The 26,339-nt window shown below is 43.5% G+C and overlaps 1 protein-coding gene across 1 annotated transcript in view; it reads right to left on the bottom strand.

The window, feature by feature from the left end:
- The window catches only part of ADGB (androglobin), a 422,664-nt gene that overhangs the window by 143,398 nt on the left and 252,927 nt on the right, over positions 1 to 26,339 (bottom strand). The window contains exons 17-19 of the mRNA XM_040350874.1: positions 25,770 to 25,878; positions 24,623 to 24,758; positions 10,162 to 10,276 (exon numbers count right to left, since the gene is read on the bottom strand). Of these exons, the coding sequence (XP_040206808.1) occupies positions 10,162 to 10,276; positions 24,623 to 24,758; positions 25,770 to 25,878 (360 nt within the window). The remainder of the gene's footprint in view (positions 1 to 10,161; positions 10,277 to 24,622; positions 24,759 to 25,769; positions 25,879 to 26,339) is intronic.

Raw genomic sequence — 26,339 nt, 5'->3', positions numbered from 1 at the left:
GGCTCAGCTCTTTTTTATTTTTATTTTTATATGGTCACTCATTTATTATTTTTAGCGCAACTCCCACTTTTCAACTCTGTATCTAGGAGTCTTCCAGGACAGCCTCTTGAGACTTTGGGCTCCTCCCTCCGGGACAGGAAACACGTACACCCTTTTCTTTAAAGGGCGGTCCTCCAGGTCTCCTCCTCAGTTAGCCCGAGAAATACCAGAAGATCCTGAAAGACATAATCTACTAACACATCGTTAGATCATCACCACAATACCAGTTCCTAAATAGACACCGGGTGGGAAAAACTCCGGCTGTCCTGGAAGACTCCTAGAAACAGAGTTACCGGTAAGCCTAACTCCGGTTTTTCTCTAGTCGTCTTCCAGGACAGCCTCTTGAGATGACAAGCAAGAACTTACTCGTTTTTAGGGTGGGACCACTGCCTGGAGGACTCTTCGTCCGAAGGCCTGATCTTTGTCTGACAGCAGGTCCAACCGGTAATGTCTTGCAAAGGTTGAGTAAGATGTCCAGGCTGCCGCCTTACAGATCTCTTCCGGGGAAGCTCCGGCTCTCTCTGCCCAGGAAACCGCCACTGCCCGGGTAGAATGTGCTTTAACTGTAGGTGGTTCTTTACCCCCTAACTGATATGCCTCCATAATTAACATCCTAAGCCATCTGGCAATAGAGGACTTTGACGTTCTGTGACCCTTGCGGGCACCTGAAAAATTAACGAAAAGAGAGTCACAAAGCCTAAACTCCTTTGTGAGCCCTAAATAAAATAAAATACTCCTGTTCACGTCCAATAAGGACAAGAATTCCCCCTCATCATCGTCTGAAGAGGAAAACAAGGTTGGCAGGATAATATCCTGAGTCCTATGAAAGGTCGATGCCACCTTTGGTAAGAAACTAGGATCCGTCCTAAGGACTATCCTATCGTCAAACACCGTTAGGAAGAGCTCCCTAATAGAAAGGGCCTGAAGATCGCTAACTCTCCTGGCTGAGGTTATAGCCAATAAAAAGGCTGTTTTTAGAGTAACATGTTTTAGAGAAGACTCCTCCAGTGGTTCAAAAGGCTTGTTAGTAAGAGCCTTCAATACTAGTGACAGATCCCAAGAGGGGCAGGCTCTGATCCTAGTAGGATTAGACCTTGTCAAGCTTTTGAAAACATTTCTGACAAAACGATCTTGTTGAAGAGGAACATCCAAAAAGATACTTAAGGCAGCCGCCTGTACCTTGAGGGTGCTGACCGATAAGCCTAGGTCCACCCCCGCCTGCAGGAAATCTAGCACCACTGGAATGTCGGAATGGTTCATCCCCTGTAGTACCTTCCAGGAATTAAATTTCTTCCAAATTTTTGAGTAGATCGCCCTAGTTATAGGCTTCCGACACTCCAGGAGGGTCCTAACGACCCTATCTGAAAAACCACGTGCCTTCAATAGTTGTTCCTCAGAAACCAGGCGGTTAGTCTCAGGCTCTCTATTTGAGGATGAAGGAGTGGACCTATGGACAACAGGTCCTCTTTCTCTGGAAGCGTCCAAGGCGGATACAGGGCCAGCCGTTTCAGGCTGGCGAACCATGGCCGCTTGGGCCAGAATGGAGTGACCAAAATTAGGAACTTTTGAATCACCCTGGATATCAGCCGTACTGGGGGGAAATGCAAATGCCAGGTTGAACTGCCAGGGATGGGCAAAGGCATCTATCGCTTTCGCTTGTGGGTGAATAGAAAAGTACGTTGTAGTCTTCCTGTTCCCCTCTGCTGCAAATAGGTCCACTTCTGGTAGTCCCCAGAGAGACACTATCTGACCGAAGACCTCTTGGTCTAGAGACCACTCGTCCTGGCACACAGTTTGTCTGCTGAGGAAATCTGCCAGGGTATTTAGAAAACCCTTTAGGTGAACTGCTGACAGGTGCACCAGATTCTTCTCTGCCCAGGACAGAATCTGTGTAGCCGTGGCTTGAAGGGTTGGACTCCTTGTCCCTCCTGGCTTGTTTATATATGCTACTGTGGCAGCATTGTCCGTTCTGACTTGTAGATGCTGACCCACTAGGTAGGACTTGAAAACCTGAATGGCTTTTAGAACGGCTAGCAGTTCTTTTTGATTCGACGATCGAAGGATCTCTGAGGATGACCATTGCCCTTGGGTCCAAATTTCTCCCAGGTGGGCTCCCCAACCTTCCTTGCTGGCGTCAGTGGTCAGCACCAGGGCTGCTGGAGGATCCCAGAGAAGGCCCTTCTCTAGGTTCTCTCTGGATCGCCACCACCATAGATCTCTCTTCATGCTCTTTGGGATGGGCATTGGGAGGTCCAAACCCTCTTTCCTGCCATTCCAATATTTGAGCATGAGCGCCTGAAGAGGGCGCAAATGGGATCTGGCCCAGGGCACCGCCGGGAAACAGGCCGACATCAGGCCCAAAACTCGCATCACTTCCCTTATGCTGATCTCCTGATTTGTCTGGAGCAGAGCAACCGCCTGATCCAACCTGAGAGCCTTTTCCCGGGGAAGGAAAACCCTTTTCTCTACCGAGGAAATTCTGTATCCCAGATATATTACCTCCTGGGATGGTACTAGCTGCGATTTGTCCTTGTTGACCAGCCATCCCAAGGAACGCAGAAAGGACAAGGCTACCTTCAGGTCGCTCTCTAGCTGAGGACCTGACGGGGCTACAAACAACAGGTCGTCTAGGTATGGAATTATTGTTACTCCCTGGAGTCTCAGGGGTGCCAATGCCTCTGCTAGGACTTTGGTAAATATCCTTGGGGAGGATGAAAGTCCAAAGGGAAGGGCCCTGAATTGGAGATGCTTGGTGACTGAACCCAGCCTCACTGCTAGTTGCAGGAATTTCTGGCATTCCGGGCGAATCGGGATGTGTAAATATGCATCTCTTAGGTCCACCGTGGCCATAAAACAGTTTGGGAAAATCAGACTTGTCACCGAAAATATCGATTCCATTCTGAAGCGTTTGTACCTGACCCACCTGTTGAGGGGACGCAGGTTTAAAATCAGCCTGTACTTCCCTGAGGGCTTTTTCACTACAAAGACGTGTGAATACACCCCCTGACCTTCCTCCTCCCGGGGAACCTCCGTTAGGACCCTCTGGTCTAAGAGGTCTCCCAGGAGGCCTAGGGCCTCCGCTTTTTCCCGATCTCTTGGGGGTTGGGTGACCAAGAATACCTGAGGGGGGAGCAGAGAACTCCAGCCTGTAACCGTTTTTTATGAGATCTTGCACAAACGGACTGGCAGTTGACTCTATCCATTGCGAGAGGAACTCCCCCAATCTTCCTCCCACAGGGACCTGAGCGTCACTGGGATTTGGGGGGAGCCTGAGGAGGGTTAAACAAGATACCTCCTCTTCCACGTCCCTTCTGGCCAGCCCAGTGTTTTTTAGGATGGGAATCTCTCTCTTTCTGGTTTTGCTTAAACCTTCGAAAAAAGCGCTTGTTCCCTTCCTTCTTTCTTTCGGGAAAGGCCTTTTTCTTGTCCTGCGTTCTCTCCAATGCTTCTTGGAGACCAGGACCAAACAGATGGTCGCCTGAAAAAGGCAAACCACAAAGTTTTAATTTAGACGCAGCGTCCCCGGTCCAGGTCTTCAACCAGACCGACCTTCTGGCTGCGTTAACCAACGCCGCCGATCTTGCTGCTAGCTTCACCGACTCTGAGGAAGCATCCGCTAGATAGCCCACCGCCTTCAAGAGCAACGGAAAGGATTTTAAAATTTGTTGCCTGGAAGTACCGGCTGTGATATGGGCTTGGAGCTGGTTTAACCAGCACTCCAAGTTTCTGGCTACGCAAGTAGCCGCCAGGGCTGGTTTCATCGCAATAGTAGAAGTGTCCCATGCCCTTTTTAGGAGGATATCACCCCGTTTATCCATAGGATCTTTAAGTGACCCTAGGTCATCGAAGGCCAGATCAGTTCCTTTTGAAACCCTGGCTAAGGGCGCATCCAGCTTTGGAACTTTGTTCCAGGGCTGTGTTGCGTCTTCTTCAAAGGGAAATCTTTGTTTCAAATTTCCCGCAAAAAAGGGCCTCCTTTCTGGCTGTTCCCATTCCAACAAGATTGCTTCCACTAGCGACTTGTGAACAGGAAAAACCTTGGTCTTTATAGCACTGCCCTGGTAAAGCTGGTCGTGCTTAGACAACTGTACCGGTTCCTCTCGGATCTCTAAGGTTTCATAAATGGCTTTAAGCAAGTCTCCTACATCTTCCAGAGACAGCTTGTACCTAGGTCCCCCTGGAGGAGTCTTCCTCTAGCTCAGAGCCAGACGCGGAGTCTACCTGGCAAGAGGCCTGGGATCGTGTAGACCCTCCTGCTTCTTCCTCCTCTTGCTCGTCCCCTTCAACAGGAGTTGCCAGGGACAGCGCACTAGAGGTCCTATAAACAGGGGACGGCATATGCACCCTGTCCATCATTCCCCTGAAGGACCTAAAGGTGGATGCCAACTCATCCTTAACGGATGTTAAGACCTTATGACATTCTGCCACAGAGTCATCTTTAACCAAGCTGGAGATGCACTCTCCACATAGAGGCTTTTTCCAGTTGGAACCTAATTTTTCCCCACATACAGCGCACTTTCTTTTAGGGGCCTGGACTGGTGTTTTGTCCTGAGATTTGATCTGAAAGTAAACACAAACACCACAGCGAGTCCGTTAGAAAATAAAATAACCCCCTGACTATACACCACTGTGTTTGTGTCAGTGAAAAAAAAAGTGCTGGGGATCCCTCCACCACAGGTTCCCCACCCAGGGAGGGAAAGAAGGTCCTGAGATCTTTCAGACCTGGTCCCCCAAAGGTAAGTAAGAGTCAGCCTCGCCCCCTTACCTGGGAGATGCCGGAGCCGGTGGACCCGGAGTCTGTAGCCAGCCTCGCTTCCTCCATTAGTCCTGGTGTCCTGTGCAGCCCGGCTGCCTTGTAACACACCGCTCCGTGTGCCTTCGTTCCACTGCCGCGCCTGCATCGAATGGGACCAACTTTCGACGGCGCCCCTTGATGACGCTGTTCCGGTGAAGCACTTCCGCCCTTTGGAACGCATCCGTCCCGCAGCGCCGCTCCGGAAGGAGGAAGTCTGCAGTGCAGAGCGGCATGGCCCAGCCAGCGTCTCTCGCCGCCATCGCTGCTGTACCGCGCTGGCCTCCGGACAGAAGCCTGAACGCACACAGGTACTGGGGAAAGTAGGGGGGGGATGCCGCCATCAAGGGTTCCCACTCTCTCTGAGCATCAGACAGCAGAGGAATTGGTGACCTTCTCTTCCTAACAGGAGCAGAGAGGTACCAGGCAGAGAGGGAAAAAAAACAGTATTTATAAAAGTCCCTTAGAAAAAACGTGCTCCTTCCCTTCTGGCAGAAAACACAATAACTGAGGAGGAGACCTGGAGGACCGCCCTTTAAAGAAAAGGGTGTACGTGTTTCCTGTCCCGGAGGGAGGAGCCCAAGGTCTCAAGAGGCTGTCCTGGAAGACGACTAGAGAAAACAGAGTGAGGTTGCGCTGAAAATAATAAAAAAACTAAACTAACACAGTGAAAATACCAAAAACATATGAGTAGAAGGTAGTCCCTATGGCAAAGACTACTAAAGGTAATGTCCAAATAATGTGAAAATTGTTGACTGAAACCCAAGTTGTGAAACAAAGTTCGATGCAACACACAATTCAAACGAAGAATAATGGAGCCAAAATTGGTATGAAGTAATTGTGGTACAAATTAGTGAAAGCCCAATTGTACACGACAAATGATGAACAAAAAGAACAATCCAGATGATAGAGAGTTCAATGTGTAAAAATCGTTAGTTATCCACCACCACAGATACACCTAAAAAATTGGAGGCTTACCAGACGGCAAGCATAACTCGCTTGCGGCTGCAAACCCCAGCCAAGGCCTTTGCGTGATCGACACCAGGTGCGAATGGATGGGAAGCCCTCCAAGGAGATCCACGACAAATTAGTGTATCCAAAGATAAAAACTCATATGGTGAAGTATGACAGGACAGCACATATAATGAGGTATAGTGACTGAGTATCCACCATAACCAAATCACCCTATAGAATGGAGGCTTACCAAAAGAGACGGTTATAACAGCGTGTGGCTATAAACCCTAGCCAGGGCCTTGATGGATCTCAGCTGCTAGTAGGTGTCCTATAGATCCTCCAAATTCCATATACGACAGTTTAACAAAAAAGAAGAAACGACAAAGCCCACATGGTGAAGTAAGTAGAAAAAGTCCTCCCAAGTTTAATAAAAAAGTTTACACTTACAAAAAAGTAGTAGGTTCCATCAAGGCCCTGGCTAGGGTTTATAGCCACACGCTGTTATAACCGTCTCTTTTGGTAAGCCTCCATTCTATAGGGTGATTTGGTTATGGTGGATACTCAGTCACTATACCTCATTATATGTGCTGTCCTGTCATACTTCACCATATGAGTTTTTATCTTTGGATACACTAATTTGTCGTGGATCTCCTTGGAGGGCTTCCCATCCATTCGCACCTGGTGTCGATCACGCAAAGGCCTTGGCTGGGGTTTGCAGCCACAAGCGAGTTATGCTTGCCGTCTGGTAAGCCTCCAATTTTTTAGGTGTATCTGTGGTGGTGGATAACTAACGATTTTTACACATTGAACTCTCTATCATCTGGATTGTTCTTTTTTTCATCATTTGTCGTCTACAATTGGGCTTTCACTAATTTGTGCCACAATTACTTCATACCAATTTTGGCTCCATTATTCTTCGTTTGAATTGTGTGTTGCATCGAACTTTGTTTCACAACTTGGGTTTCAGTCAACAATTTTCACATTATTTGGACATTACCTTTAGTAGTCTTTGCCATAGGGACTAGCTTCTACTCATATGTTTTTGGTATTTTCACTGTGTTAGTTTAGTTTTTTTTATTATTTTCAGCGCAACCTCACTCTTTTTTCCATTGAACCGTTGATCCGCGCTGAGCCGGCGGATGACAGGTTCATCTCTGCACACTGTACAGGGAGGAACCTGCCAGAGCCCTGCTCTCCTCTATGGGGGATCAGATGAAAACGGACCACTTGCCCGTTTTCATCTGATCCGCCAGAGGGATGGAAAATAGGGTTTCCATCTCTCTGCATTTAGCGTATCAGAGCGGATCGGATGTCGGCGGATATGTAACTGCTGACACTCGTCGCTCCAAAAAGGTGAATGGAGCGTCCCTTCTGGTCTGCCTGAAAAACCTGAACGGTCCCCGTATGTGCGAAAGGGGCCTAATCGGGATTTTTTTTTTTACCAAAGACACAGCAAAATACATACATACATGTTGCTTATGCCGAAATTTGATTTTATTGGATATGTTTTATGATAGAAATTAGTAAATATTTTTTTTTCTTCAATATTTTCGGTCTTTTTTTGTTTATACAGTGTCGCAAAAAAAAAAAAAAACAGTGGTGATCAAATAACACCAAAAGAAAGCTCTATTTGTTTGAATAAAAAAAACGTTAATTTGCATATAGTATTGCAAAACTGCAGAATTGACAGTTAAAGTAGTGCAGCGCTGAATAGCAAAAAATGCCCTGATCATGAAGGCAATAAACCTTCCAGAACTCAAGTGGCTATGTCATGATCAGGGGTCAGGCTCGAAGACCAATAGCTATAGCAGTAGAGAGTCTCCCACCAACCAGCTCGATAAGAACAGAAGCAGGTCACCCTGGCAGATGACATTGGCTCAACTGAGGTGCAGAGTACTAACCGGTGTTCACCAGAGCTTCTAATAGTGTCAATGGGTTTTGAGGCATGTTAGTACCAGGTCACGGTCATCAGGATTGCCCCACCAGAAATCGAGCAAGCTGGGGTCCAGCAGGAGATATAGCAGGCACAGATCAAGCAGAAGTATAGTCAGTTAACAAGCTAAAGGTCGATAATAAGAGATTGCATATTGAGGGTCAAGCAGAAGCGTATTCGAGGAACAAGCCAAGGGTCAGTAACGAGTGGTAGCCAAGATACAGATGGCAACAGAAGTGACAACAGTGACATAATGACTGGAGACAGCACAATATTCTGACAAAACAGGAAGTGCAAAGGCATTGCTAAAATAGGATATTCATGGGAGGAACACACTTTTTAAGGTTCAAGGCAAACAAGGTTCAAGATAAGATTGTTCAAGGAATTGTCTAGGGAGCTATCCAGTATACCAGATGGCTCAGCAAGAAGAGACACCGTCAGACACAGCAGAGGTCGCAGTTTCAGACCCACATCCTGACACTGGGTGGGTTAGTTAAATGTTCACTTGGAAGTGCAGTCATTGTAGATGTGAGGGGGACATGCAAAGGAAAATAAAAAACAGCATCTTTGCTTGTACATGATAAAACCAGCAGAGCTTCCCCTGATTTTAGATCTTCCCCTGATTTTAGATCTTCCCCTCAGATTTACAGCGACTGCACTTCCAAGTGTACTTGTAAGTGGATTTGCCTTTAGTAAATCAACTCCTATATATCTCTTTGAAACATTATAGGCCTGGATAGAGCATGCAAGGAAGGGTATAGAGGTGTGGTGAGGGGGGTTTCTCCTTTAGCTTTTTCATGCGCGTAAAATTCAGTTTGAGCTATTGACCTCTGTAAACAACAGGCTTGCATCAACAGGCCATCTTTTAAAATCAGTCTAAAGTCTCAACTGCTAGCCAGAAAACCAAAATACACATTTCAACAACACCTTTTTTTTTTTTTTAAATACATTTTTTTTAAAACATTTATAAAAGTGGATATTCCATCCCTTATAATGCATCGAAACTCATACTTACAAAGGGCTGAAAAACTATAGATTTTAATGGACACAGATACTTAGTAGTACAGGCTTTCAGATGGCTGACAAACATGTTCAAAGCACAGTGAACACTGATGAATAGAAAAATCCTGTGCAGGCCCAATTGTAAATCTGTAAATTGTTACACAAAGGATCATACTAACCGTTATCATCAAATAGGACTGATGATTGCATCTGACAAGAGTTTTGGATTTGAAACTTGGGCACAAATGAACCAGCAAATTACAATTTACCTGCAAAGTTTTAGATCTAAACTTTCTTCAGCGGATACACAGATCATTTTGTTTATCTTCAGTTAACAATATGGCATGCATGCTATGACCCTATGCAGAGCTTATATTCTCTGGGGGGAAAGGTGCAGATACTCCCTCTTTTCAAATCCCCCCTTGTTTCCGCCCCCTATCCACCTCTGAGCACTGTCCCTCGGTTCAACTCCCTACCTACTGTCCAATATTGCCCCTTTTAGAGAATACAGAACCAAGTATCATTTTGTGATGTTGGGTAATTTGTATGGAATGTGTTAATGATAACAAGAAAAGGCAGTAAAATGGATCCCCTGCAGCCAGCAACAATATACTTCCAAGCAACAGTAGATCCACCCCAGCAACAATAGACCCCACAAGAAACAATAGATCTTCCAGCATCAATAGACCTTCCAGCACATCTTGCCATTACATACATTCAGTGCTGGAGGTGCCGGAACTACGTTCCCCAACGCTCTCAATGAAAAAAGCCCAGACCCTATGTATGAAAAACTAAAAAAGGGTTTACACTATTCTTTGCAACCAATAAGATTGCTTAGAAGTTTGAAGTTAGAGTTATACTAATTGATTGGAGAAACGCAGGTTATTTTTCTCCAATTTTCAAATCTCTCATATGAAGGATGATAATACACTTTCTGCACTACAAACTTGTACATGGATGAAGCTTTGCATATCATTTTATTCCAATGCCTTTCCTAGCACAATGACAATGGTCACCTTACACTTAAAAACATTTCATCAGCAGAGTTGTTTCCATGATCTGTATGACATTTTTAGGTGAAAACCAACAATAAAAAGACCCACCCATATAACGGCTGTAGCAACTGAGAACACTTGGCAATTTAGGTCAGTGATTGTGTTACCAATGTCCATAAAAGTAGTTCGATCAGTTGGCATCTGCTCTGAGGTGAAACATCAGTTTTGGATTAGTTACTCTTTATATTCAATATTTGCTGCTCATTGGTGATCTTGTTTTAAGTTAGTGTGACCAAAGGTACAGCACAATAATGAACTATGTACCATTCTTCATAAAACATTTACATTGTTGTCTTTTTCTAAAACATAAAGTGAAATACAATAAAAAATACCATAAATCATGTACAGTGACCTAGTAACTCTCTAGTTTCTATGGAAACATGTACCTTGTCAAGATATGGCATAATAGTTTCCTCATCACCAAAGACAAATGGCACTGTACTGCATAGGTGGATATGGTGCCCTAAGGGTGAACTTGCAGTGAAGTGTAAGACATGACGCCTAAAATAAAGATATAAAAATATAAGCTATGGAAACATTTTAAGACTTTTCACTCACAACTTAAAATGCATTGCTATAAGGCAACATATCTTGTTTGTTCTATTAGTAATTTTATAGACATACATAAGGGTTGATTTCATAAAGGCAAATAGACTGTGCACTTTGCAAGGGCTGTTGCTCCAGGGCTTAGTAAATAAGGGGAAGCTCCTTTGACTTCCACCATCCAATCATTTGCAAGCAAAAATGCTGTGTTTTTTTTTTTTTTTACTTTCTTTGCATCTTATAGGGTATTCTTTGCAAAGTGAAGCTTTGTCTCATGTACTAAGCTCTGGAACAACTGCACAGTCTATGGTTTTAGTAAACCAACTCTATAGTGTTTGTACTAATTATTGTATAATTTTCACAGAAACTGTTTTCACATAAAACTGCAGTTCTTACTTAAAGCGGAGGTTCACCCTAAAAACATGTATTTAACATTCCATTCAGCATAATTCCAACATTTACACTATGCCGTTTTTTTTTTTGCTTTACATACCATCTTATTGTTATTTTCCACCCGGCTTCCGGTTTCTCACTCCCGCGGGAGTAGGCGTTCCTATGCAGAAGCTAGATGATTGACGCCTTGTGAAAAACTTCCCCCCCGGCGCATAATGCGCATCACCAGTTTTCCGAAAGTAGCCGAACTGCTAGTCGGCTCTATACAGCGCCTCTATACAGCCGTATAGAGCCGGCTACTTTCAGAAAACTGGTAGCGTGCCTTGTGCGCCGGGGGGAAGTTTTTCACAAGGCGTCAATCATCTAGCTTCTGCATAGGAACGCCTACTCCCGCGGGAGTGAGAAGCCGGAAGCCAGGTGGAAAATAACAATAAGACGGTATGTACAGCAAAAAAAAAAAACGGCATAGTGTAAATGTTGGAATTATGCTGAATGGAATGTTAAATACATGTTTTTAGGGTGAACCTCCGCTTTAAAGCGGTGGTTCACCCTCCTTAACATCAGTCTAGCATTACATTCGGCATCGTAGCGCGAGCTACAGTATGCCGGTCTTACATTTTTTATCCCCGTACTCAATGTGCTATTGCACATTGAAGATTCCGACTCCCGCGGGGAATGGGCGTGCCTATGGAGAGGGAGGATGATTGACGGCCGGCTCTGGCACGTCACGCTCCCCGAAGACAGCCGGAGTAGGTCTTGGCTCTTCACGGCGCCTGCGCACAAGCTATGCGCAGGCGCCGTGAAGAGCCAAGCCTATTTCGGCTATTTCCGGAGAAGCGTGACGTGCCAGGGCCGGCCGTCAATCACCTTCTCTCTCCATAGGAACGCCCATTCCCCGGAATCTTCAATGTACAATAGCACAGTGAGTACGGGGATAAAAAATGTAAGACCGGCATACTGTAGCTCGCGCTACAATGCCGAATTTTATGCTAGAATAAATTTTTTTTTTTTTTTTTTTTTAATAGGGTGAACCCCCGCTTTAAGTAAGAACTGCAGTTTTCTGTGAAAACAGTTTCTGTGAAAATTATATAATAAATAGTACAAACACTATAGAGTTGGTTTACTAAAACCATAGACTGTGCAGTTGTTCCAGAGCTTAGTACATGAGACAAAGCTTCACTTTGCAAAGAATACCCTATAAGATGCAAAGAAAGTAAAAAAGAAAAAAAAGACACAGCATTTTTAAATGTTAAATGTTAAATACATGTTTTTGGGGTGAACCTCCGCTTTAAGCTTAAACAATACCTGTGTTTTAAGTACAATTATTCTTATAGGCGCCCTTTTAATTCTTTATACTTATCTGTCCCTACTCTGCCCACTCTTTGCTGGTGCCACACAGCTACTCTTTACATTTTCTCAGCGGTCTCTGCTACAGATGTGCATGTCTCATGGAAAGAACATCCACTGCAAAGACGAACCAAACCTTTCCATTGTAATGGGTAGAGACTGCAGTGCGTTTGCCCAGGAGGAGCAGAACCCAGCTGGGAGAATTTTGAAGAAGGGGCTGCAAGGTGCCGAACAGGCCGCACAGCAAAGATTGTGGTAGAGTTGGGACAAGTAATTCTAAGGCCGCATACACACGGTCGATGCATCCGATGAGAATGGTGATGTGCGTACACACCATCGGTTAAAAAACCGATCGTGTCAGAACGCGGTGACGTAAAACACACGACGTGCTGAAAAAACGAAGTTCAATGCTTCCAAGCATGCGTCGACTTGATTCTGAGCATGCGCAGGTTTTGAACCGATGCTTTTGTGTACTAACCATCGGTTTTGACCAATGGTCAGCCGTCCATCGGTTTGATTTTAAATCAAGTTCTCTCATTTTTGTCCGAAGGACAACAGACCGATGGGCCGTACACCCGGTCGGTTTGGACCGATGAAACTGGACTTCACGCCGTTTTCATCGGTTTGGACCGACCGTGTGTACGCGGCCTAAGACTTGGAGGGGGTGGTGTTGGAGCCTAATAAGGATGATGGTACTAAGTAGTGTTAACCTTTAGGTATACAGTACTATTATTATGTTACATTTTAATCATGTGAGAATGTTAACAAACTACTGCTGAATATCACATATGGAATAAAAATCAACTTACAAGGAAATGTGTTCTGCAGTGTTCTAAATGCAATAACCCATAGCAATTAATCTGAATTTTTTCACGGATTTGATTATTTGCTCTGGATGTATTTACTTAGCACACAATCGCTGCAGCTTGAATGGCCATATTAACTTTGAACTAGGTCGAATGAGCCCGGTAACAGCCAGAACAAATCCTTAGTATCTATCCTCCGCTTCAATCACCCACATCTGCAAGGCAAGCTCCGCCAAAAAGAGCTAGGGAAGGCAGATATAGTGTAGTATCGCTTGTTTATTGTTAAAAATGCCATTTACAATTTTTTTCAGCAGGGGAGTGCATCAGCATGTTAGAAACAAATTAGTGTGGCGGAAGTCTGTTCAGACAGCGCTATCTGACCAGTGGTGTATGCTATGCATTAGGCAACCCCCCAGCAAAAGTGACGTGAAGTGCGTGTCAGACCTAGCTTCTATGCATTTCGCATTCAATCGCGCGTCATCAGGTATTGCCCCCTTTAACATCAATGACAGCTTGAAGTCTTTGTGGTATTTGTGGATGAGACTCTTTATCTTCTCAGATGGCAAAGCAGCCCATTCCTCTTGGCAAAAAGCCTCCAATTCCTGTAAATTCTTGGGCTGTCTTTCCTGAACTGCACATTTGAGATCTCCCCAGAGTGGCTCAATGATATTGAGGTCAGGAGACTGAGATGGCCACTTCAGAACTTTATTCTGCTGTAGCCAATGACAGGTCGACCAGGCTTTGTGTTTTGGATCATTGTTATGTTGGAATGTCCAAGTACGTCCCATGCGCAGATTCCTGGCTGATGAATGCAAATGTTCCTCCAGTATTTTTTGCAAACATACTGCATTTATCCTGCCAACAATTTTGGCCAAATTTCCTGTGCCTTTGTAGCTCACACATCCCCAAAACATCAGCAATCCACCTCTGTACCTTACATCATAGGCCTTGTTGACTCCTCTCCAAATGTAACGTTTATGTTTCTGGCCAAAAAGTTAAATTTTGGTCTCATCACTCCAAATGACTTTGTGCCAGAAGGTTTGAGGCTTGTCTCTGTGCTGTTTGGCGTATTGTAAGTGAGATACTTTGTGGCATTTGCGTAGTAATGGCTTTCTTCTGGCGACTCGACCATGCAGCCTAATTTTTTCAAGTGCCTCCTTATTGTGCATCTTGAAAAAGCCACACCACATGTTTTCAGAGAGTCCTGTACTTCACCAGAAGTTATTTGTGGGTTTTTCTTTGCATCCCAAACTATTTTCCTTACAGTTGTGGCTGAAATTTGAGTTGGTCTAACCTGACCATGGTTTGGTTTCAACAGAACCCCTCATTTTCCACTTCTTGATTATAGTTTGAAAACTGCTGATTGGCATTCTCAATTCCTTGGCTATCTTTTTAAATTCCTTTCCTGTTTTATACAGTTCAACTACCTTTTTCCACAGATCCTTTGACAATTCTTTTGCTTTCCCCATGACTCAGAATCCAGAAACGTCAGTGCAACACTGGATGAAAGATGCAAGGGTCTATCAGGAGTCCAGAAATTCATTGACCTTTTATACACACACACTAATTACAAGCAAACAGATCTCAGGTGAGGATGGTTAACTTTAATAGCCATTAAAACCCCTTTGTGTCAACTTGTGTGCATGTTATTAGGTCAAAATCACCAGGGTATGTAAACTTTTGATCAGGTCATTTGGGTAGTTTCTGTAGTTGATTGATAATAAATGGCTTCAGCCAAACACTAATCACAAGTGAAAGAAATGTTTTTGTGTTATCATTCATATTCTCTGAAAAATGGCCAAGATAATCATAAATTCTTCCAGGGTATGTAAACTTATGAGCACAACTGTATATATTAAAGAGGCAGGTTGCTTTTGGGCTAAAAAATTTGGACAGTTAGCTCCTTTAAAACAAGTGAACTGTATAGCACTGCACAAGTAAATCAACAATCAATATACTGTGGGGTTGATTTACTAAAAGGCAAACAGACTGTGCACCTTGCAAAGTGCAGTTGTACTCTGCAAGTGTAATTGCTCCAGAGATTAGTAAATGTGATGATGGTTCACTTTGCAAAGAACACCCAATCACATGCAAGAAAAAAAAATGCATTTTTGCTTGCACATGATTGGATGATGGAAGTCAGCAGAAATTCTGCTCATTTACTAAGCTCTGGAGCAACTGCATTTGTAGAGTGCAACTGCACTTTGCAAGGTTCACAGTCTATTTGCCTTTAGTAAATCAACCCCTGTACAGTATGTCACATAATTCTAGTGAATGGCCGATATGCATCAAATTAGTATAACTTTATCCCTTTTTTAAAGGGCCCATATACGGAGCCCAACTGCTATCTTGTACAAATTACACAAAAGTAAACATGCAAAACTGTTCAGATGAGAACTGACCTCTGGAACATCAACAGGAACAGTTTCCAGAACAAAGGTATTCAGCCTCCCTAATTGTTTTCTGGCTGCAAAGCTATTCCTGACTGCTGAATAAGGATGGGTGAATGGCTCAGTCCGAGCAAAAGTTTGTGCCGAACACTGGCTGTTCGGAAGTTCTCCAAACAACCGAATTATAGGGTAATTCTACCGTTTTTTCAGCCCGCTGAATAACCACAATGCACTGAGCCGCTGCACAGTGCATTGAAAGCCCCGATTGGCTGAAGCAATGAAAGCTTTTACCAATCAGCGCACAGAGCACTGTCAGAACAATGATTGGACGCTGCCATAATGACTGTATCCAATCATGGCTCATTGCTCTTAATCCCGCCCCACACTATAAAATGATTCCTTCTATAGGGGCTATTTGTAGTGTGATAGAGGCGTGGAGAGAGATAAAAAAGGGCTCTGTTCAGCGCTATTAGATGGTTAGTGTGCTATAGTGTGAGATAGTGTGCTATTCTGATGCTATTGTCTGTGTAGAATATAAGTTGAGTGTGTATCTAGGGATAGTTCAGTGTGAGTGTAGTGTGACCATTAATCTTTACATTGGTGTCAATGTAGGGATAGTTCAGTCATTGTGAGTGTATTGCGGCCACCAATCATCTTTACATTAGTGTCAATGAGGGGATAGTTCAGCTAGTGTGAGTGTAGTAACCGTTTTTATTCTGTGTGTTACTGCAAGTTTTAAGGCATTTAGTTCTGTGCGTTACTGCAAGTGTAAAGCCATATAGTTCTGTGCGTTATTGCAATTTTAGGGCCATATACTTCTGTGCGATACTGCAAGTTTAACATTGCATATTTCATTGCGTTACTGCAAGCTTAACGCCACATAGTTCTGTGTGTTACTGCAAGTTTAACACCATATAGTTCTGTGCGTTACTGCAAGTTTAACGCCATATACTGTAGTTCTGTGCATTACTGCAAGTTTAACGCTGTATATTCCATTGCGTTACTGCAAGTTTAACGCCATATACTGTAGTTCTGTGCATTACTGCAAGCTGAATGCCATATATTTAATTGTGTTACTGCAAGTTTGACGCCTTATATTTATTTAATTGTGTTACTGCAATTTTAACGTCATATAGTTCTCTGCGTTGCTGCAAGTTTAACACCATACAGTTCTGTGCGTTACTGCAAGCTTGACGTCATATACTTCATTGCGTTACTGCAAGTTTAACGCCATATTGTTTTGTTTGTTACTGCAAGTTTAACACTGTATATTTAATTTCTTTACTGCAAGTTTAACGTCATATATTTCATTGCATTACTGCAAGTTTAATGCCGTATAGTTCTGTGTGTTAATGCATGTTTAACTCTGTATATTTCATTGCATTAGTGCAAGTTTAACGCCATATATTTAATTGCGTTACTGCAAGTATAACGCCATATAGTTCTGTGCATTACTGTAATATTAACGCTGTATATTTGATTGCGTTACTGCAACGTATATTTCATTGCATTACTGCAAGTTTAACTCCTTATAGTTCTGTGCGTTACTGCATGTTTGATGCAGTAAATTATAGTGTATCCGTGTAGTGTGTCTGTGTCGTGAATACTCAAATTAAAGTGCACCAAACACCACTTTACATTGATTAAAGTGCATTCATGTACACATTTACACATCTTTATTACATTTCGTTAATAAGCACCCCCCACTCTCCCCATCATGTCTGGGAGGACAGCAAAGAGAGGCACTGTAAGGGGCCCAGCAGTGTATGTGTCAACAGGCAAAGGTGGACGTGGTCAGTCCTCAGGCAGGGCATCATTTCCTCTGTTTAGTGATGTTACCCATGCTATCCAGCCACAGCATGCAGAGGAGGTGGTTGACTGGCTTACTAAATCATCCTCATCCTCTCTCACCCAAGCAGTGACTAGTTCGCAGTCCCTTGCAGCTGCCAGAGTGGCAAAACCTGACTCCTTGTCCACAGCTATTCCTCAGCTATAGCCTCAGCATCAGGTATGGAGGAGTCAGTAGAGTTATTTGAACACAGGGTCAGCCACTTGCTCCTTGATGATGCAAGCCATTACTCAAATCTGAGGTTGAGAAAAGGCAGGAACATGAGCCTACAGAGAGGGGAGAATACTGGTACACAAATGGCAGTCATGTTCCCCCAGCCGCAGCATATTGCCAAATTGTCTCCAGTGGTAATAAGGATGGAGGAGATGATGATGTCACTGACTCAACTTGGGTGCTGGATAGAGCAGAGGAGGAAAGTCAGGGTGAGGCACAACCCCAACGAGGCAGCCATCATTGAAGAGTAGAAAGCAGCCACCCAATTTCATCACACTGTGGAGCTGTTATCTCCCGGGCCCACTTCCCACAGCTTAGCTCTCTGGGCCTTTTTTAATACATGTGCAGCCAATCGCACTGTTGCTGTTTGCAAACTGTGTCTCAAGCTCTTCAAGCATGGCAAAAACACCAACCATTTGGGTACCACATGTTTGACAAGGCATTTAACCTTACACCACTCAGCCCATTGGCAAGAGCACATAAAAGTCACAAAAAAAGGGGCACAAATCTGTCCCTCCTCCTTACTCACCTCAGACTGTCCCTGCTATACCTCATGATCTCTCAGCAGCCTCCACTGACAGGGATGATGGTATAATGTAGGGTGTTCCAGGTCCTTGCAGCACATCTGGCAGCAGCACACCACCAGCTGTAGACTATAGCCAACAAACTATCTGCTGCAACGGGGGGAAAAATACAGTCCCTGTCAAACAGGTGTGGAAAATCTTGTTCTTTGGGTGTTAAATTGTGCCCATGAAACCTACACCAAAAATATTCTTCCAGATTAAATCAACACCCACAACACTAGGCAGCCCAGAAGTCCTGCAGAGATTCCACATTCCAAAAACACTTAATCGGTGACATCAGCATCAGGGCTGCTGGTAATCAAGGACTGATTAATTTTGCTAAAAGTCAGACGGTCCAATGAGTCTGTGGACAGATGTGTTCTATGATCAGTAACAAACCCTCCAGCAGCACCAAATACCTGTTCGGAAAGCACGCTGGATGCAGGGCAGCCCAGCAGCTCAATAGCATACTGGGCAAGTTTTGGCCAGTGGTCTATTCTCATGACCAAGTAAGCCAGTGGATCGTCGTCTGGAAAGCTCTCCATCTCTGTTTTTGCCCCTAGATAATCGTTCACCATGTGATGCAGATGCTGCCTATGAGATGTGGAAGCGGACAGCCCTGGGCAGCAAGGACTAAATAAATTCAGAAATGCATCACTAAGGCGGCCACCTTCTCTACCGCTCCTCTCTTGACCAACAGAAGCCTCAAAACAAAGTTTTCCACAACACTGTAACCTACCAGAGTCGAGAAAACCAATCGATAAACTCCTCTTTAAGGTGTCATCAAGACATTTCATCTTCTACACTCTGTGGGGACGGGATGAGTTCTGAGACTTTCCCCTTATAACTGTGGTCAAGGAGGGTTGCCAACCCATAGTGATCCTTTCTCTTTATGCCACGTATTCTTGGGTCCTTTAGCAGGCTTTAAAATATGAAGAAGCCCATGCACTGCAAATTTGCGAAGGCATGAGAAGCAGACTCCTCTGGGTCACTGAGGATTAAAGTATCTGGAACTGCCTCCTTCCAGCCACGTACTACTCCCAAGGGTTCTAGGGATGAAAAACCATCTCTTGCTGTTTGACGTATGTCTTCCTCTGCTTCAATGCCTCCAAAACTGCCAGGAACTTCCAGAATCCTCCTCCTCCTCCTCTCTCTCCTCTTGTGTGTTCTGTGGCATAGTAACAATGGTGTCTGCATAAAGTGGGCCTTGAAAGGAAAGGAAGTCTTCCTCTTCATCCCGCTGCTCTGCCTCAAGTGCCCTGTCCATAATGCCACGCAGCGTCTGCTCCAGCAGGAACACAACAGGGATTGTGTCACTGATGCATGCATTGTCACGGCTCACAATCCTTGTGGTCTCCTCAAATGGTGACACTACAGTGCCTGCATCCTTTATCTGCAGCCATTGGCATGGGGAAAAAAAAGCTGAGACGGCCTGAGCCTCTCTTTGTGCCATATTCACACAAGTTGACCACCCTCTGCTGCATGTTCAGCCACTGCAGCATTGCCAAAGTTGAGTTCCACCTGGTGGGCATGTCACAAGTTTACGGCCTAGTGGAATTCCCTGCTAAACTTCAGTCAACCGAGCACTGGCTGTGTATTATTGCCTAACATTACTACAGACTCTTCTGACCTGCTTTAGTAGATCTTAGGAAATAGATCTTGAGTATTGCACGCTGCACCAACAAACTGAGGACATGTGCCAGGCATGGTACATGTGTCAACTTTCCCTGTCTAAGGAGGTTTGTGCCATTATCACACACCACCATTCCTGGCCCCAGCAGGCATTGCTTGAACCACCTCTGGACCTGTCCCTGCAGAGCTGCAAGAATCTCTGCTCCGATGTGGTTCCTGTCCCCTAGACACACCAAAGTCTGTAGTAGGGACACCAGAATGTATCCAAAAAATCTCTAATCTTGTTCCCTGTGCAGTACTTTGTGGCCTTATCATACAAACTGGCTCCCCAAGCCGTTGCTTACAAAATAAAGAAAGCTTGCAGGGAATAATGTAATTTTTTGGGCTTTATAAATGCAATTATTGCTGCAGCAGCTTCTATACACAGTACAGATGTGCCACTTTACAGGTGGACTAAAGGGACCCCGCAGGCACTATATTGAAAGTTTATTTTCATTTTTATGCTTTCACGTTAAGCATCAGTAATTGTATGCCCAATTACTTGCATATAATGCCGCGTACACACAATCATTTTTCAGCACTCATTTTCCCAACTTCATCATTAAAACGATGTTGCTTACACACCATCGTTTTAAAAAATTTATCTAGCAAAGTGCGGTGATGTACAGCATGTACGACGGCACTATAAAGGGGAAGTTCCATTCGCCTTTGGGCTGCTTTAGCTGATTCCGTGTTAGTAAAAGACGATTCACGCTTTTTTGTCTGTTACAGCGTGATGAATGTGCTTACTCCATTATGAACGGTAGCTTTACCAGAACGAGCGCTCCCGTCTCATAACTTGCTTCTGAATATGCGTGGGTTTTTTACATCGTTTTAGCCCACACACGATCATTTTTTACAACCCGAAAAAAGACATTGTTTAAAACGACGTTAAAAAATGCAGCATGTTCAAATTTTTCTTTTGTCGTTTTTCAGAACCTGAAAAATGACATGAAGCCCACACACGATCATTTTAAATGACATTTTTGAAAAACAACGTTTTTTCATGCCGAAAAATGGCCACTTTTGATTTTTCATGTTCGGGTCCCATAGACTTCAATGGGGTTCATTTTTTGGTTCCAAACTTTCACGATGCTTGAAAGTTCTAGTACAAACTGAACAGGGGGTCATTCGACCCATCCCTACTGCTGATGCATTCACTAAAGTATTGGTCCTTCTGTGCCCTGGAACTATACTAAAAATGACAGATCCTGGAGGATTACTTTGTCCCTACAGAGAAGATTTCCTCTCTATTCCTGTCAGAGCTGGAAATTATGGGAAATCTCTCCTGCAGGTACACAGACAGATACATGTTTTTCAGAAGAGTCATATATATATATATATATATATATATATATATATATATATATATATATATATATATATATATATATATACACATATATATATATATATATATATATATATATATATACATACAGGGAGTGCAGAATTATTAGGCAAGTTGTATTTTTGAGGATTAATTTTATTATTGAACAACAACCATGTTCTCAATGAACCCAAAAAACTCATTAATATCAAAGCTGAATATTTTTGGAAGTAGTTCTTAGTTTGTTTTTAGTTTTAGCTATTTTAGGGGGATATCTGTGTGTGCAGGTGACTATTACTGTGCATAATTATTAGGCAACTTAACAAAAAAAAATGATATACCCATTTCAATTATTTATTTTTACCAGTGAAACCAATATAACATCTCAACATTCACAAATATACATTTGACATTGAAAAACAAAACAAAAACAAATCAGTGACCAATATAGCCACCTTTCTTTGCAAGGACACTCAAAAGCCTGACATCCATGGATTCTGTCAGTGTTTTGATCTGTTCACCATCAACATTGCATGCAGCAGCAACCACAGCCTCCCAGACACTGTTCAGAGAGGTGTACTGTTTTCCCTCCTTGTAAATCTCACATTTGATGATGGACCACAGGTTCTCAATGGGGTTCAGATCAGGTGAACAAGGAGGCCATGTCATTAGCCGCCTGGAAAAGAAGTCCTGCAGAGGATAACCTCATCATCTACAAGGCAATAACAACACGATATCATAAAGAAATCTTCAAAGCCAAGAAACATCATTTTTCTTTGGCGATTAACAGCGCCCTAAACCGCCCCCGCGAACTCTTCAAGATGGTCACCCAGACCATGAACCCAGGATGTCTTGAAGTCCCCAATTCAGACACCCAAGAGTTCTGTAATGAACTATCGGATTTCTTCATCAACAAAATTGAAAGAATCCGGGAAAGCATCATGCAAAACAATACCCCCCTCAACCCCACCGTCAATCAACCACAAAACACCCACAGAAACGCTCTACAATCAACAAAGTTCACTCTGGAACCGATCTCCATCGATACCACAAAAAATATCATTGGTGCTTTGCGGAACAGCACATCGCCCAATGACATCATCCCCACCAAACTGCTGAAGGAATGTGCCGACATCCTGGCACCACCCATCACACAGCTTATAAACCAGTCATTTAAGGAAGGCACAGTGCCATCCCTGTTGAAAGAGGGCACAATCCAGCCCATCTTGAAAAAACCTAACCTGGATCCCAAGGACCCAACTCACCGCCGTCCCATAACAGGCCTTAATGTTCTCTCCAAGATAATGGAGAAAGTAGTGGTACAACAGCTGCAACAGCATCTAGATACCCACAATCTACTGGATCCATTACAATCAGGCTTCCGTCCCGGACACGGGACAGAAACGGCCTTACTCAAAATATGGGACGATGCCCTCGAGGCCGCAGACGAAGGAGAATCTTGTCTCCTGGTTCTGCTGGACCTAAGCGCAGCCTTTGACACGGTAGACCACAAACTGTTACTGATGCGACTAGCCAAGGTAGCAGAAGTCGCAGAAGGTGATTTACCATGGTTTTCTTCCTTTCTTGAAAACCGATCACAAACAGTTAAATTGGGTTGTTTCACGTCGGAAAAGCGCACGGTGTCATGTGGAGTCCCCCAAGGATCCCCCCTGTCACCGGTGCTTTTCAACATCTATCTTCGCCCTCTCTTTGATATTATCAGTAGCCAAGAACTACTCTATCACTCTTATGCAGACGATACGCAACTGTATTTTCGCATCTGCAACAAAAAGGATCATCATCTCAGTTTAGAGAAATGTCTCTCTTTGATAGAAAACTGGATGACTAAGAGTTATCTTAAACTCAACAGTTCAAAAACAGAACTCCTTATGTTTCACGCCAGCCGAAAGAGTCAACTGGCAACAACCTGGACACCCCCGCCCATTCTGGGCCAAATCATCACCCCTAGCTCCAAAGTCAAAAGTCTCGGGGTCATCTTCGACACCTTCATGACAATGGACGCACAAATAGGGTCAGTAGTCAGCGGAGCGCACCATCTGTTGCGCCTACTACGCAGACTTATTCCATTTATCCCCAAAGAAGACGTAGCAGTCGTGGTGGGAACAATCGTGAATTCCAGACTGGACTATGCAAATGCCCTTTACCTCGGACTCCCAAAGTACCAAATCTCTCGTCTGCAAGTCGTACAGAATACGGCCGCCAGACTTGTGACTGGGAAAAAAAAATGGGAATCAATCTCACCTTCGTTGAGAACCCTTCACTGGCTGCCAGTAAAAGACAGAATTGCATTTAAAGCACTCTGCCTGACACATAAGTGCATCCATGGGAAGGCTCCGCAATATCTTTGCGACAAGATAGAACCTCACAATTCGAATCGCGTTCTGCGATCCACCGACCAAAATCTGGTCAGGGTACCAAAAACCAAATACAAGTCCAAAGGAGAAAGAAGGTTTGCTTTTCAGGGTCCTAGACTATGGAACGCTTTACCAACCAGCATTCGGTTGGAGGAAAACCACCTGACTTTCAGAAGACGAATCAAAACTCTGCTCTTTTGATGACATGAGACACGAACAACTAGCGCCCAGAAGCGATTCAGTTCGCATGCGCCGCGCTTTATAAGTTTTTCATTCATTCATTCATTCATTCATTCATTCATTCATTAGTTTTTCTTCTTTTATACCCTTTCTTGCCAGCCACGCTGTGGAGTACTTGGACGCGTGTGCTGGAGCATTGTCCTGCATGAAAATCATGTTTTTCTTGAAGGATGCAGACTTCTTCCTGTACCACTGCTTGAAGAAGGTGTCTTCCAGAAACTGGCAGTAGGACTGGGAGTTGAGCTTGACTCCATCCTCAACCCGAAAAGGCCCCACAAGCTCATCTTTGATGATACCAGCCCAAACCAGTACTCCACCACCACCTTGCTGGCGTCTGAGTCGGACTGGAGCTCTCTGCCCTTTACCAATCCAGCCACGGGCCCATCTATCTGGCCCATCAAGACTCACTCTCATTTCATCAGTCCATAAAACCTTAGAAAAATCAGTCTTGAGATATTTCTTGGCCCAGTCTTGACGTTTCAGCTTGTGTGTCTTGTTCAGTGGTGGTCGTCTTTCAGCCTTTCTTACCTTGGCCATGTCTCTGAGTATTGCACACCTTGTGCTTTTGGGCACTCCAGTGATGTTCCAGCTCTGAAATATGGCCAAACTGGTGGCAAGTGGCATCTTGGCAGCTGCACGCTTGACTTTTCTCAGTTCATGGGCAGTTATTTTGCGCCTTGGTTTTTCCACACGCTTCTTGCGACCCTGTTGACTATTTTGAATGAAACGCTTGATTGTTCGATGATCACGCTTCAGAAGCTTTGCAATTTTAAGAGTGCTGCATCCCTCTGCAAGATATCTCACTATTTCTGACTTTTCTGAGCCTGTCAAGTCCTTCTTTTGACCCATTTTGCCAAAGGAAAGGAAGTTGACTAATAATTATGCACACCTGATATAGGGTGTTGATGTCATTAGACCACACCCCTTCTCATTACAGAGATGCACATCACCTAATATGCTTAATTGGTAGTAGGCTTTCGAGCCTATACAGCTTGGAGTAAGACAACATGCATAAAGAGGATGATGTGGTCAAAATACTCATTTGCCTAATAATTCTGCACTCCCTGTATATATATATACACACACACACACACACACATACGTATACAGTATATATTGATACTAACCCAGGAGGAAGACTTATAACAGATGCTTTGGTTCCATACGTATTCAGCTTTAGCACAACTGGTCCATACAAGAGGCTTTTCCAAGAAAACTTCTCTGCTATTAGAAGACCTTTTTGTATGCCAGAATACTGTTTCACTGTATAAAAAAAAAAAAAAAAAACATTAACGTTACAATAAACAACAAAAATAACAATAATAAAGAAAAAAATACAAAGCCCTTTTCTTGTTTAGTAATACAGTTGTGGGAGGTCACTTGTAAAACAGCATTTTCTTTCCTTAATCATGTGGCTCACTTTCACCGAGCTACATCATCTTTTAAAATCCAAAGCCTCTCTTCACCTGCTGCTTTCAGGCAGTGCAATTCGGTTGCGTGACAGAATCGGGAGGCAAAATGTGCATTTAAAAATCATGCTAAACTTGATGTCCATAAAGGAACAGGAGATTATTTTAGGTGACAAACGCGCATAGGGCAAACTATCGAAGTGAATGGGATGCCCTATGCGCCACATAAGGAAATGCATGTAAAGTGCACTTTAAAAATGTGCACGCGGGAACACTCTTTCCCGCAATGCAAGTTCTGTATGGGGCCTTAGAAGATACGCATATATGCAATTTTTTACTGTTTGACTAAGACACACACTATTAAATTTATACATAATTACAGTATTTATGACTAAAATATAGCTTGTATCTTCTAGATAACGGATATTTCATTTGTCCAAAATCATGCAAAGTACAGAAGAGCACCATCTTTAATGTCTGTATGTCTTGTCAAAAAATATGTAGCATGGGTAGGCTTATGCAAACTTTTGAATATTTAGGGTGTCTTGGAAAATAGCAAATATGGTCTGACTCTGGCCACCTGAGGTGTTAAGGGTTAAACTGCAAAATCAGCTTTAATATAAATCCTAGAATAACAGAATATTGACAATGTGTCACAGTTAATTTATATCTATGTTACTGAGTTTTATTTGTTAGGTTAATATTAGATTGCATATGTGTATCTAAAACAAAATCAGATTTTAGTTCACTGCAGCCTGGAGAATTAAATCTGCTTACAGCACTTTAATAAACCTGAAAGTATCATCTATGTTATATCTAGGTATGTCATTCGGATTTCGTTTTTACATTTTTTTTATATACTTACAATGCAAATCACCCCAGCGCACCAGGGCTGAAAAGCTAATCAATATTTCTGTAGGCTTCACATTGTCCACAAATAGAAAATAAGATCCACAATCTCGATCATCTGTTGTCTGAAAGATGAAAAACAAGCATTTATTATTAATCTTAGCATTTAAAGTTTTTTAACCACCTGTCCACCGGAGGACGTCATATGACATCCTCGACTTTGTGCGGTGATATCTGAATGATGCCTGCAGCTACAGGCATCATTCAGATATCGCCGTCTTCAGCCACCGATTCTGTGCACGATAGGAATGATCAAAGAGGCAGTTATATATATATATACACACACACATACAGTATCTCACAAAAGTGAGTACACTCCCCACATTTTTGTAAATATGTTATTATATCTTTTCATGTGGCAACACTGAAGAAATGACACTTTGCTACAATGTAAAGTAGTGAGTGTACAGCTTGTATAACAGTGTAAATGTGCTGTCCCCTCAAAATAACTCAACACACAGCCATTCATGTCTAAGCCTCTGGCAACAAAAGTGAGTCAATTTTGTCAATTTTCTCTCCACAGTGT

The sequence above is a fragment of the Rana temporaria genome, chromosome 4 (assembly GCF_905171775.1).
Source record: "Rana temporaria chromosome 4, aRanTem1.1, whole genome shotgun sequence".
Lineage (NCBI taxonomy): Eukaryota > Metazoa > Chordata > Amphibia > Anura > Ranidae > Rana > Rana temporaria.
The sequence above is the reverse complement of the archived record's forward strand: the minus strand, read 5'-3'. Positions and strand labels throughout refer to the sequence as shown.